The sequence below is a fragment of the Otolemur garnettii genome, unplaced genomic scaffold, assembly GCF_000181295.1.
Source record: "Otolemur garnettii isolate 467f Iridium unplaced genomic scaffold, OtoGar3 scaffold00042, whole genome shotgun sequence".
In the NCBI taxonomy this organism is placed as follows: domain Eukaryota; kingdom Metazoa; phylum Chordata; class Mammalia; order Primates; family Galagidae; genus Otolemur; species Otolemur garnettii.
This window is the reverse complement of record NW_003852437.1, coordinates 6711130-6726202: the sequence shown is the minus strand read 5'-3', so window position 1 is coordinate 6726202 and position 15073 is coordinate 6711130. Positions and strand designations below refer to the sequence as shown.

At 36.8% G+C, this 15073-nt stretch overlaps 1 protein-coding gene across 1 annotated transcript; it reads right to left on the bottom strand.

Moving 5' to 3' along the window:
* Positions 1–1047: 1047 nt before the first annotated feature.
* On the bottom strand, positions 1048–8775 carry NMBR (neuromedin B receptor). The gene is made up of 3 exons (XM_003790280.1): positions 8222–8775; positions 3149–3497; positions 1048–1484 (listed from the first exon to the last, which is right to left on the bottom strand). The coding sequence occupies exons 1-3, from the start codon at positions 8677–8679 to the stop codon at positions 1083–1085; spliced, it is 1209 nt and encodes a 402-aa protein (XP_003790328.1). The 5' UTR covers positions 8680–8775; the 3' UTR covers positions 1048–1082.
* Positions 8776–15073: the final 6298 nt, after the last annotated feature.

Below are 15073 nucleotides of genomic sequence, written 5' to 3'. Positions count from 1 at the left end.
AATCAGCCAAAGATTCAAGGATTTAGCAATGAATATAAAGATCTCCATGCAAATTTCTGAGTCATAGTTTTGTCATTTGGGACAAATAATACCTATTTTACATTCATAATGTAAATCATGGCTATTTTACAATTAGTAATACAAATGTCATCATACCTTTTAATCACCTACCTAGAAGTTACAGATATAAACTATTTCTGTAAGTTATGATTGGTCATACAAAGAAACACAATACCTATAGGTGATTAAGCACCACCCTTTTTTTTTTCTTTTTTGAGACAGAGTGTTGTTTTGTAGTCCTGGTAGAGTGCCCTGGAGTCATAGCTCACAGCAGCCTCGAACTGTTGGGTTCAAACAATTCTCTTGCTTCAGCTTCCCAAGTAGCTTGGAGTACAGGCGCCTGACGCAACACCTGGCTATTTTTAGAGACAAAGTCTTGCTCTTGCTCTTGCTCTGGCTGGTCTTGAAACTGTGAGCTCAGGCAATCCACCTGCCTTGGCCTTCCAAAGTGCTAGGACTACAGATGTGAGCCATTGGCCCTTAAGCTCCACCTTTTGAATTTTTTATTTATTTACTTCAAATGAAGGGCAGAGATATATATGTCTCTGTGTGTGTGTGTTAGTTATGAATAAAGTTCACCAGGAAAATTGACGTGTATTTCACATAATAGGAGTTTGAATGTTACCTTCATTGAATCATTGAGTCAAAATATGAATAGAAATTTATCACAAATTTAAAATAAATATGCTAAAGTTGGTTTTAGTAACAGCCTAAATCCTGAAGCAATATTGATTTACATACATATGAAATTGCTTTTTGAATCACTTTTAGTGTGAGATATATATAATGTATATGGATGTGTGCATTTAAAATGCATATACACAGAGAGAGAGAGACAAGGGTAGTAATTTAAAGTCCAGTTCAAAGAATAATGTTTGTCATGCCTTTTCTGAGTCACTCATGAAATCAGGTTCTAAAGAATTAGCCAAGTGGTAAGAATGGGAAAATTATTTAGTTCTGCTGTGCTCAATTGGAATAAAAGATTAGAAGTTCTCTCCAGGTAGTGAGTTGAAAGGCCAAAATCACAGTGCCATTTCTTGCTTCATGCTGTGCCCGTTTAGCAAAACAGAATTGGCCACCACGTTCCTAGCATTACTTTTCAGAGATGTCATACGCAACGCTGAGGAGCTGAGCAGGTAGCTGGTTGATCTCTCTTGATAGGACTTCCTCCCACAACAGAGCTGGCTGTTGAAATGCCTCCGGAAGCTTTCACTGAGTAGGTAAAGGGCAAAGGGATTGACACAAGAATTGCAAAAACTCAGAACCCGAGCGACTAAGGTGACAACCATGTGGCCTAGAGATGGGTCAATCTCTTTATAGTTGAAGGACCGATACATGTAGAGAATGTGATTTGGAAACCAACAGAAGACAAAGCAGCCCACAAAGACCAGCACAATTTTAGCCAGGTGTTCCCGTGATTCCATCTGCAAAGATAAGAGAATGGTCCCAGTGGTTAAAAGGAGACATGGAGCCAGCCGCATGCCAGCCTGTCATCATGTCACAACAGAAATAAAACTTACAGCCCAACAACACATCCGAAATACATAGATTATTTATTTTCCTGTCAAAATGATGATTTTTACAGTTTGATTAAGCCCATTATGGTCACTACACTATTTTCATTTAAAAATATTGGACAGTTTCTATAAGACTAGGTTGTGAATTGTTAATAAACAGCTATGTCTTCATGTTAAAACTGTGATCTTAAAAACTCTGTCTCGTATTAACTATTTTACTTTTACTTAAAGCTTCATTGTAGTCAATGTAAGTATAAATTATTTCTGTTTGTATTAAATCCATTAAATTGATGAACCATAGAATATAATAAAGTTTAGGTACATTTCAAAAATAGGGTGTTTTAAATAGGAAAAAAGAGATACAGTGAAGCAGGGCTTGACTTTTTTTAACTGTTACTTGACAGAGAAAGAATTTAAGATTGACATGATTAACTCACATAAATAAAAGCATCTGATATGACAGAGACTCCTATAAGCATTACTATATGGTCACTATTCCAATAAGTACACATTTTCCCTCTGTCATAAAATTTACACACTGTGTTTACTGTTTGTTAAGGTCTTCAGGAATGTGATAAACAACTTGCAAATATTGGACAGTAATATTCTTTAACCTGCAAACAATTTCTAACATCTACAGTCCATGATTTAGCTCATGTAGGTCAATTTTTTTCTGCTATTTAAGTAAGACAATAAAAATGTGAAAACATAATTTATCGAAAGCCTGACAGTGGGCACGGTGATGTTTTCTCTGAGCAGTTTTAAGGGCGTCAAATGTGAAATTCGTGTGCTACGCAGCATTGTCGCCAGCAGGTGGAGCATGGGGGCAAGGATTGTACAGTAAGTAGACAGGCAGACTGTTGACGCTGAGATTACTTCTTGGATGATGTCAGGTCAGAGTTTATAGGTACCAACAGGGAAATACACAAAAACAAGGCAAACCCCAGGCCATTAAAAGGCAAAACAATGAGAGGATAGGCTGTGTGTGAGAGAGAAACACAAGTTTACAAACCAGAAGCAAAGTGCCGATACCTAAATCAAAATACACATCAGATCATAGGGCTCTAAAAAAAAAGAATTGATTATATAAAGTTAAACCACAGGGAGCTTATGACATGAACGTTTTGTTGCAGTAATGCCAAATGTTTAAATAATAAGTCCTACGGCCCTTTCCCAACTCATCCTTCTTTCAGACTCCTTGCCAACCTTGGTGAGCTAATTGGAGAAGAGACAAAAATTAAGCAAATTTATACTTCATATGTGAACATTTTCTGGTTTATTATGTTGTTCATTGCATAAATATTTACACAGAAAGAAAGGCTTTCAGGGACATTAACTTCTGATGGTAGAGTCCTAGATCTTGTCACAGGCCCAGATGGCTGATAAGCTGGACCTAAGCAGGCACTGTCATCACTACGACATGACCATGTAATAGATTCCCTCACATTCCTTCCAGTGAAGGCTAGTGCAGGCCTGACTCTGTTCTCATTGTTCATAGGACTGAAAGCCCATGAAACAGAACACAAAACAGCAGTCATTGGTCCTTACCAACACACCCCTACAAAGCTTACCTGTTTTTTGGTATGTTCATTGTATTCTCCAGGAAGATTGTGTGCACTTTTAATTAAGGTCTTTGCAATATGATAATAATAAATGCTAATAATAGCAAGTGGTATGAGGAAATAGACCAAGAAAATCAGCACTGAATGAATCTTGGGATGTAACTCATCTGTCTGTGGGTAGGGAATACAGGCTGTGAAGCTGCTGTTGTCCAGGCTACCAATGCGCGCCACTTCTGAAAACACAGCTTCGGGGACTGCCAACAGCACGGAGACCACCCAGATGCCCACGGCCTTCACACAGGTGCACAGCACCGCCCCTGACGTCTGCATGTCCATGGGGTTTACAATGGCTCTGTACCTGGGAAGACAATACAGCTCCAGTTATTCACCTAGAAAGACAGAAGACCTGTTACTTGATAAGAGAGGTATCACACTCCATCATTCCCTGGCTGTTCTGTCGTGTATGGAAGATCTAAGGTCCCTGGGGTTTCTCTGTCCACAAGTTATTCCACTGTTTAGTTGCACAGGAGACAGAAAGAGAGGAAATTGGCTGTTCTCAAAGTGTGGTCATTAGGTTCAAAAAGCTATAAAGCTATAGAGAGCAATATGTAAATTATGGCAATATTATGAATATTGTGCAAATCACACAGTGTCATCTAAGTCAATGTGTGAAATTACTTCTAAGGAGAAAGGAAAGGGAAATAAATAGTCTAGAAGCGCTGGAGATTGATGAGTGAAATGTCAAATATGGAGTCAATATAACAACTTTTATTGAACAATAAACCCTCTAAATTCAAATAAAAAATGAATAAACTAAGAGCAGAAATTATAATTCATTCTCCGTCTCCATTCATAAAAATAACAACAGAGTACTTGTTATGGAAAGCAAATTTTTCTTTCTAAACGGAAAGCTAGAAAGACTAGAAAATTCTCAGAAAAACTTACAACTCCCATTTAGTGAAAGTATGGGTCATCTTTTTTATTTTTTAACTTTTATTTTCTCCATTCCTGACTTCTTCCCTTCTCTATTCCTTCCTTTGTGGTTAGTATCTGTATTTTTAAGCTGCCTTAAGTTTTTTTAGAACAAGTTGAACATAAACAAGTCATCACCCTGGAACCATCTGTTATCTGTAGGGTGAGTGTGGACTGTTTTCTTAGGTACATATGCGTGGCCAGTCTGAACCCTTCATGGGAGTTAGAAACACACCCTGAGAGCAGATCCCAGCACCAACTGAGAGGCAGTAACTCCTCAGCATATCATCCAAAGCTATGGAGCAAAGAAGGGGGTGCTGTAAAAGGCGACTGGTCAACCAGCACCTGTGTTTCAGTTAAGAAGTTCTGATGACAAATTCTCAAGCAGGTAACCGCACTCCCTCCCACCACTGAACAACAAATGATGGAAAAGCCTGGTGAAGCCTAGGGAGTGTTAAATCTGTTCCAATATTTTAACAAATTATTATACTGAAAAGAATATCTGTTTGCATTGGTATAACACCCAAATAATATTAATGATTCAAGGTTTTGTCTACTGACTCAGTGATGGAATTAAATATGATTATCCTAACTGTCACACAAGCTTGAAATTATTAATTCATTAGCAGTTTAATTATATTTAGAACAATATTATTTCTGTATTGAATCCAATATTGGTTATTAAGTATCAGAAAAATATCACCACCCAATGCAAATTACTATCAGATTCATTTTTATGCTTTTTATAGTTTCATTTTTTAATTTAATCTATAAACACATTTTAGTTAACTTATATAAGAAGCAGAATAAGTCATAAAGTTATAAGGTTCATAGTTTAGCACTAGGAATCTGCACAAATACTTCCCTATAAAGGAAAAAGGAGAACTCCATTCCTAAGAGTTATTTGCATTTTAATCATGGGCCTTTTGAGGCCAAAAGTTATTCAAGAATCAAAGAAATAACATTCTAAGTTTGGACATGCAGCTACGCCAATAAATAATGAAGGAAACGTTCAAGATGCCAACCAAAAGCAAAGTATGGGTGACATCTAGCTAACATCAAAGCACATGTGTCCCGATATCTCACAGCAGGACCGTATGTGTAAGTATGTGCACAGGTACATGTGTGTTTGTGTAAAACCATTAGAAACATGATACAATAGAGAATATAGAAACACTTTTAATCAGCTCTTTAATGTGAACAAGCAAAAAAAGTACATTTGCAAAATAGTAACAAAAAAAATCTAACAAGATAACAGTAAAAAAATAAAGTATCACTGTTTCAGACCATGCACTGTCTCTCCACCAGCCATATAGGTTGTGATGTGCCTCTGAGCAGTGGAGACAAATGATCTTTCTAGGATGTACAAGATGTGCCAGTTGAAACTTCTTGAAAGAGTTTGCAAAGTCAAAGAATAAGAAACACAAATACTAGTGTCACCTACCACCCTTTGGTGATTTGGGCCATCTCTTATTTCATTCTCTGCAATCCAGCAATGATGGCATTGATGACATATATAACAGAAGTCTCTATTTCAAACTGGGATATGCGCTCTGAAATTTAATTATCTTACTGGGCTTTGCTCTGTATTACTACGTGTTCTCTATTTCTTAACTCTGTATCCACATTTTGTTAGGCAAAGACATTTAAGCTATCCCCTGAATTTAGGATATGTGATTAATCAAGTAATTGAATTTACTGCTTAAAAACTCTAATAACAGGTTTTATTTGTTGGGTTGGTTGGTTTTCCATGGCTGTAACTACTACTTAATTTTAAATTCAAGGTGTTTCCTTTATTTTTCAGTTACATCTTACTATGTTCTTTCACTCTAATAAAGGTAATGAATAAGTTTCTGCATCCTTTTTTTTTTCTTTTAATGCTTGGGTGCTTTCTTTAAATTTTAAGTCTGCTGTTCAATGGAAAAGACTATTAGTAGTCACACCTGGAATACCTGGAAATGTAATTATGTGGTTTAATGATGAAGAGTTTAGTTTCAAAACGCTGTGAGATCATTAAAAAAATGTTGCTGAATTTCCAGCTTTTACTTTTCTCATCTTGAAAATGATTAATTTTAAAATAATGATGCCTATGTCATAGCAATGTGTGGATTGTGACATGTAGCAAAAAGCTGAGTGCGGTGCTAAGTGTAATTCATCTATAATTGTTTCCACATCCACAAGAATCACAGTGGTTCATGAGATAAAAAAAGAGGCTAACAAGTACTGATCCATACTGGATTGCCACGTTCTAGGAAAAAAATAGAAGTGTAGACAATATTTGATAAACCATTTCCAACCCATTTTAAGGGATTATTAGAATACTTTGTATAATTTATTCACTGGTGACTCAGGTTCCTTAATTCATATTCTCCAAAGACACACTCATAGGCAAAGGTACCTTATGAACCAAGTAGAAGAGGCCGCTAATCTTTCTTTATCACTGTTATTCAAATATCCATGCTCACATATGGAACAGGAAAAGTCAGTACGTATGGGAATATTAGCATCTTCTCTGACCTTGTTCAGGGCAAATTTACTGTGTGTCTCTACGACAATAGATTGTGAAAATTGGTGTAAAATGAACTCCAGCCCTAGCTCTTGCTACCAATGTCACATTTTTTTTAAATGAAAGCATAATTATAGTAATTTTAACTATGGTGATAGCTAGTCATTAGGTTTTATTCTAATCATTAAGTAGACTTGTTGGGGTTTTTTTTAACTTTCTAGTTAAAATGGGTCCCCTAAAGAGTGGCAGCTAAACTAAAAAGTCACTTTCTGGTTTTGGAATTCAGAATTTTTTAAGTGACAATGGAAATGGTGCCATTTAAACAAATTGAGTTAACATAATTTACACAAAAGGCACCACATTTTCTAGTAGTGTAGTTTTGAAGTTAAGTGTTTAAACTAGAAAGTGAACACTTTTCAGTTTTAAAAGATAAAAGCAGCCAACTCTCCCCTGAATGCTGTCTTTCCTTCATAGAAGATTAACCCTTCAGTGCCAAAGTAATGCAAGAGTATTATTGCAAATACCAGGAAATTCAGATCCAGATTCATTTTTCACAAATAATCCAATATGTAAATTAAAAAGAAGAGTAAACACCACCTTAATTATCCATGTTAAATTGTTTATCTAAATAGCTTAAATCAGCCCCTATTTCCAGGGAGAATTAGACCACATCTCCAGGCAATGATGCCTAACTGTACATTTTGCCCCCAACCCTACCCACCTTCTCCAACTTAGACGGCCAAAAACATGACTATAGAGAGCTTGGAATATCACACTAGACTCTGAGTCAGGAGGCCCCAGTTTTCTTCCCAGCTCTTCCACTAGAGATTACATTCCCAGAGCCTCAATCTCCACATCTGGAAAACCACACCCTTGAACTAGCTGCTCTGCAAGGTAGAATAATGAACACTTCACACCCTTAAATATGTGAAAAGCAGATTTGCTAGCAAGGATTATTTTTACAATATTGTCTTAAGATACTAAAATTTGATACCTACCTGTCCAAAGCAATCACTTATTCAGGTATTAAACAAGAAGAATATGAAAAGTCATTTGCCTGAAGAATATTTATTATCCTAATTGGCTTTGCTTCAAATAAATAGTAGAATTCAGTTAATAAATGTGAATACTTTTCTCCTCATTTGAAAAAATTCAAATTACACATTCGCCTGATATTAAAGCAGACAGATTATTAGTGTTAATCAGATTATTATTATTGCTTATCAGATTATTATTCTACTGAATAAGGAAAGTACACTTCTAAGATCTCAGACGTACATACACAAAAAGCTTCTAAAACATAGTTGCACTTTTGCACGTTTATTCTATAGCTTTTCTATGAAATAGACAATAAAGATTCTCAGAGTGTGTTGGGGTGGCCTAGGATATGCACTTTCAAATGTAATTTTAATTATTTTTAAAAATAGTAATTTTCTTACATTTTTTTCAAGTCTCCCATCTCAGTCCTTTTAAACTCCCTGTACCTCCGGGTGTGTTCCCCTCTCCATCCCCGGCCTTTATTTCAATGGTGCTTTGGGGCACAGCCTCTCCCTAGCCTCTCTCACCACTTTCCTAGGCCACCCCACTGCTACCTGTCCCCTTACCTGTCGGCACTGAGGGCAGTGAGCGTGAACACGGAAACGCCCACGGAGGTGAGCTGGATGACCGGGATCAGTTTGCAGCCCACCTCACCGAACATCCACTCGTCGAAGAAGTAGCGCGAGGCGTCCACGGGGACGCAGGTGAGCAGCAGCAGCAAGTCCCCGGCCGCCAGGTTGGAGATGAAGATGTTGGGGACGCTGCGCATGGAGCTGTTGGTGATGAAGATCTTCACCAGGACGGTGTTGCCCAGCAAGCCCACCGCGATGATGAGCAGGTAGAGGGACGGGATCACACAGCGGACCACCAGCTGGGCGGTGGCCCTGTCGGGCGCAGGCGGGGAATCCCCTCCCGACGCCTCGGGAAGGAAACTGCTGAGGGTCGCGCCCGGGGTCAGGGAGAGATTGGAAAGAGACTGGGGGGGCATGGTGTCCTTTCCTGGAGAGTCCGGTGGGGTTTTCATGCGCCCAGGTACTCTGAAAAGAGCAGCCCGCACTTGGGTTCCATCGGTTTCCACCTAGTCCCGCCAAGTTTATTGCCCTCGGGAACGTGTCACAGCGCCGCGTCCCGGGAAGGACAGGGCGGTGACAAGTGTGTCCGCGCGCTCCCGGGTTTCACTTCTAGGCGGGGTACACCGGCTCTTGCTAGCACTGAATTTGAATTTTTTTTTTTCTAAGAAGAAAAAAACGGTTGAGTCTTTGTTCTGTATTCAAGGGTTTGATCTCGCTTGTAGCCAGCGGAGAGCAGCCCTTTCCTGAGCAAGGGACTGTCCACCCTCTGGGATTAATAGAGTCACCTGCCGGACTGGTCGCCCAGACGAGCTGAAGCCACCCTGGTGCTGTCCAGGGAGCCTCTGCTGAAACCCTGGGAACTAGCGTGGGGCTCCTGCTCCTCTGTTTCCCACGGGTTCGCTCTTGGTTCTGCGGTTCCCTTTGTACTGTGAAGTCCTGGGAGGGAGCTGAGTCCTCCCTCTCTTTCCCTGCGTGCTCGTACACATCCGTCCTTATCTCCCCCCAGCTGGAGGAGCCCCAGGCAAGAAGTTTGTGGAACTCTGAGGTTTAGGGGCTGTGCTGGCAAAGTGCTAATGCTGAACCACTAAATTTAGGAAAACGAGTGAGTTCTTAGTTACTGCGTTAAGACATTTATAGTCTACACTTAGTAAATTTCATATGTGCCCCCGGATTGCATCAATGTCCACAGCTATGATTTAATAATAATAATAAAAGAATGAGTTCTAAGAATGAAGTAAATGAAGGAAATATGCTCCCTAATCTTCCTATCATCCACAATTCCTACTCCAACCACAGAATTTTTTTTTCTATTATTGGCATATTATTTTTAAACTTATGTTTTATTGAAATATAACGTGCATAAGTATACATTTATTAAACTTACTGCTAAATCTAACCACCATTCAGAACCAACAATCTAACCACCATCGTCCCAAAACACTGCGGAAACCTGTTCTCGCCTTAGACTAATTTGCCCACTACTGAGTATCATAAAAGTGGAGTTATTCAGTACGCACCCTGTGGCTAGCTTATTTCACTCAATAATTAATTTGTGATATACACCCATGTTTTTAAAGTAGCATTGTTATTGCTGTATCATATTCCATTTTGTAAATATAGCTCTCTGTTTATCTAGTCTAATGCTAATTGATTCCTAAACATTTTAGCCAATGTTTCAAGTCATATTATTATGAATATTCTTATGTATGTCTTCTGGTGCACATTTGAATAAATCCCAAGTATAGATCTGCTAAGTCATACTACTTAAATATGTTCTGCTTTAGTAGAAATTGACTATTTGAGTGAATTGCTTTTTTTTTCTTTTGGAAATTTATTTCACAACAACATCTATTAATGCTGAATATATAGATGTTTATGACGGAGCAATAGTGCTCCTAAGTATATACTCGATAAATATCTGATACAGTATTCCTAAGAGCAAAATAACTTCTTAAATTATGACCATCTAGTCTAATATAAACTACTCAGAAATAGTGCTCAGTTCTGGAGTTAGCTAAGTAACATTCTTTTCATTAGGAAAAACATTTGGCTAGCTCTTAATTATTGAATGATATAATTGCATAATGATAAAGAAACAGGTCGAAGACTTCCTACAAGGATCTAGCCATAATCTGACAAAATGTATAGATGTGCAAAGTTATTTGTATGTTATGCAAATTTTTCAGATGTTGCCCACTATCAGCATTTCATTATCATAGTTGAATTAGACAAGGTAAGCATGTGTGTTGTAATCAATTTTGTAATTTTGAATGAAAATACACTTATGCATTATAATCTAACTTCACTACTTAATCCATTATAAAGTTAAGATGAGTTAAATAGAATTTATATATAGCATATATACAAATATACATTTAAGAATATAGTATATGAATATGCTTCTTATATTTGTATAAACTAATATATATAGCAAAGCAGTTAATAATACATATAGGTTGAGATATGTCTCTAAAAATGTTATCTTCCAAGTTGTTTTCTCTTTTAGCATCCAATGTCATTATACAAAATAAATTACTAATGCAGTCTTCTAAATTATGAAATGTCTCAAACCCTCAAACTACAATGATACTATTTTAGTTATTTTATATGAAAATATATTGAAATGTAAATTTCTGTATGTATGAATTTTCTTATTCTCTCCTTATTGTGCCTATGTGAGTCTAATCATTTAGACAGAAACATGTTTAGTCCAAAAACTGGATTAACAAATATTCAACTGGCAAAGTTGTAGAATCAAAGCATCTAGAGTGAATTTTATCCATTTGAGGTAAATCTATAGGTATTAACTTTGGTTCGTGGCAGTGGAGAATATAGTGAATAATTTAATAAGCTCAAGAATACCTAAAGTACAGATGCCTCTACATTTACGATAGAGCAAAATCCTGATAAATTCATCACAAATCAAAAATGTCTTCAGTCAAAAATCCATTTAATATTCTGATAAACCAATTTTAAAGTCAAAAAATCTTAAGTCAAATCTAGTAAATCCATATGCGCCTCAGCTTATAATAGGGTTGCACCCTGGTAAACCCCTCATAAACTCAAAATACTAAGTCTTACCATTGCAAGTTGGAGATTGTCTAAGATATGTTTAAAGTATACAGAATGCAACAAGGTAAAATCAAAATATCTGGCTTGCTCTCAAAAGTACCACACATGAGAATCAGCAGGCAAGTACAACTATTGATTAGGACAAAATCAGCTAATTGAAACTAAACCAATAGTGACAAACACAATATATAAGTAGACAGGGGCATTCTATTTCCTGTGTTGAGGAAGGAAGAGGGAAACATCAGCAGGTTAATAAGAAACATGGAAAACATAAGAAGATATATATTGAATTTCTACAGAAGGAAAAGCAGTATGATAAAAAATAAACTTCATATAATGAACAGCAGAGAAAACCCTGCAAAAGAAAAGATTAGTGAACTTCAGTGCCATAACAGAAACCATACAAAACAAAATACACAGAGAAAATGACTTTTAAAAAATAAACATAGTATCAGGGCACTACATGCCAAATATAGCAGTCGGATCCTTGAAAGACAGAAGAGAAAGGAGCAGAAGAAAAAAATTGAAGAATTAATAGCCTCTGATTCTCCATATGTAATGAAAGCTAAAAATCCTCATATTCAAGAAGCTCAACAAAAGGGTGGTGCCTGTGGCTCAAAGGGGTAGGGCGCTGGACCCATATGCCGGAAGTGGCAGGTTCAAACCCAGCCCCAGCCAAAAAAAAAAAAAAACTGAAGAAAAAAAAAAGGAAGAAGCTAAACAAAGACCAAGCAGAAGATGCATGAAGAAAAATGTACCAAGGTGATAAATTAGAAGCTTTTTCCTAAGACCAGGAACAAAGAAAAGATGTTTCCTCTCACTACTCCTTTTTAACATTTTACTGGCAGTTCTAGCTAATGTAAGAAGATAAGAAAAATTAATAAAGATATATTGATTGAGAAAGAAGAAATAAAACTGTCTTTGTTCACATGTGACATGATTGTCTATTAGAAAATCTGAAACAATCAACAAAAACCCTCCCACAGCTAATAAGTAATAATGGCAAAGTAACATAGAAAGTTAATATAAAAAATTCATTCACTTTCCTATACCATCAATGACAAAGTGGAATTTTAAATTAAAAACACTAAAACATTTATATTAGCATATCAGCTCCCTAAAATAAAATATTTAGATGTGAATCTAATCAAATATGTACATTCTATAAGAGAAAACTTACAAAGCTTTGAGGTACAAAATTGAAGAACTAAATAAATAAGTATTCTATATTCATGCACAGGAAGACTCAATTTTCTCAAACTGTCAGTTCTTTCCACATTTTCCTATAGATTCTATGCACTCCCAGTCAAAATCCCAGCAAGGTAATTTATGGATATCAACAAAGTTGATATAAAGTTTACATGGACAGGCAAAAGATACAGAATAGCCAACATAATTTTGAATTTAAAAAAAGTTGTAGAATAGATGCTACACAAAGTCAAGGCTTATGTATAAAAGCTACACTCATTAAGAAAGTACTGGTATTGGGAGAAAAAATGAACAAATAGATCAATGGAACAGAGAGCCCACATACACCCACACAAATGTAGTCAACTGATCATTGACAAAAGAGCAAAGGCAATACAATGGAACAAATATAGTCCTTTCAATAAATGGTACTAGAATAAGTAGACATCCTCATGATAAAAAATAAATCTAGACACAGACCTTAAACATACACAAAAGTTAATTAAAAATGGACCATGAACCTAAATACAATACACAAAATTGTAAAATTCCTAGAATAGTGGTTCTCAACCTTCCTAATGCCATGAGCCTTTAATACAGTTCCTGTGGGTTGCAACCCACAGGTTTAGAACCGCTATCCTAGAAGATCACAGTGTATAAAACCTAGATGATCTTGGGTATAGCAAGACTCTTTAGATATGATGAAAAGTAATCAATAAGCTGAACTTAATGACCTTAAAATTAAAAGCTTCTGCTCAGCAAAGGACATGGTAAAGAGAATGATAGACCAGGCTCTAGACTTGGGCCTGTGATACAAAATACACAAATATTACAAAGAGCTCTTACAACTCAAGATATCCAAAACATACAAAGAATCCCTAAAACTCAACCATAGAAAAATGACCTGATTAAAAACAATGGGCAAAAGACCTTCACAAACATCTCACCAATGCAAATATGCAGGTGAAAATAAGCACATGAAAAGATGCTCACATCGTATGTCACCAGAGAACTGCAAATTTAAACAGCATAGCCCTCTTCATTTATCACAATGGCTAAAATCCAAAACCCTGACAACACCAAATGCTCAGCCTGCTGTGGAACAGGAACCCTCATTCACTGATGGTAGGAAAGGAAAATGTGGAAGACATTTTAGCAGTTTCTTACAAAATTCAACATATTCTTGCCATACTATTAATCAATCATACATCATGCTATTTATCTAAGAAAGCTGAAAACATATGTCCACAGAAAAACTGGCACATGGATATTTTTAGCAACTTTTCATAATTTCCAGACCTTAGAAGAAACCAAGATGGCCTTCAGTAGGTGAATGAATAAGTGACTAACTGTAGTGCAACCAGACAACCGGACACTATTCAGCACTAAAAACAAGTGAGCTATTAAACCATAAAAGGACATAGAAGAAAGTTAAATATATATTACTAATCAAAAGAACTCAATCTGAAGAAAAAAAAAAAACCTGAATACTCTATGATTCCGACCATAGAAATTCTGGAAAAGGCAAAACTTTGGAGACGGAAAAAGGTCAGGCGTTGCCAGGCCCAGGGGGAGATGAGAATGAATGGGTGGATCAGAGAGGACTTTTAGGGCATTGAAACTATTTTTTATGGTATCACAGGGTGTCTCAAAGTCTCCCCTGAAGTCACCAAACACAGGGAAAGTGGGAAATTGTAGTTTAAGTACCTTTATTTACAAAATATCCGTTACAAAATTTTACAAAGATGTCACCAATGTGTAGAGACTATGGACATCCTGTAGTATAAGAGTGGAAATATGTAATTACACATAGAATTACACATAAAATGTACAATGCCAACAGTGAGCCCCAAGGTAAATGATGACTCTTGATTATAATGATGTGTCAGTATAGGTTGATCAGTTGTAATGAATGCACCACTCCATTGGGGGATGTTGATTATGGAAAGAGGTTATGTATGTTTGAGAAAGGAGACATATGAGAAATAATTGTACTTAGTTAATTTTGCTGTGTCAAATAGCTTTTTCTTGTCTAGTCTGTTCATACTGCTGTAACAAAATACCATTGATTAGGTAGCTTATAGGCAACAGTAATTTATTTCTCACAGTTCTGAAGGCTGGAAGTCCGAGATCAGGGTATTAGCATATTTGGCATCTAGTGAAGGTCCATTCCTCGGGAATGGTGCCTTCATGCTTTATCTGCACATTGTGGAAGTGCCCAACAAACTAACTTAAAGCTTTTTTATAGGGCACTAATCCCATTTGTGAGGACTCAGCCCTTGTGACTTAACCATCTTCCAAAGGCCTCGTATCTATTATCATACTGGGAATTAGGTTTAACATATGAATTAGGGTTGGGGGAAGGCAGAAACATTCAGACCATAGTACGGGCCTTGATTTCTTTCTTTTTTTAAGAACTTAACTGTGGAAATTATTGAAGCAAACACATCCTTGGGCAATCACAAGTGGACTCACATACTGGCAATCACAGCACCTATAATCCAGGTGGCCTACGGGAGGCACACACAGATAAGGGCATATTGAGGGGTAACTACTGCTACATGACTTTGTCTTGGGAAGCAGAAT

Bases quoted from the DNA above. Each gene is read 5' to 3' on its own strand.
- NMBR (XM_003790280.1), bottom strand. From the start codon at position 8,679: ATGAAAACCCCACCGGACTCTCCAGGAAAGGACACCATGCCCCCCCAG. The intron at 3,498-8,221 runs GTAAGGGGACAG...TTGTCTTCCCAG, and splicing joins ACTGCCCTCAGTGCCGACAG to GTACAGAGCCATTGTAAACC. The intron at 1,485-3,148 runs GTAAGCTTTGTA...TTATCTTTGCAG, and splicing joins ATGAACATACCAAAAAACAG to ATGGAATCACGGGAACACCT.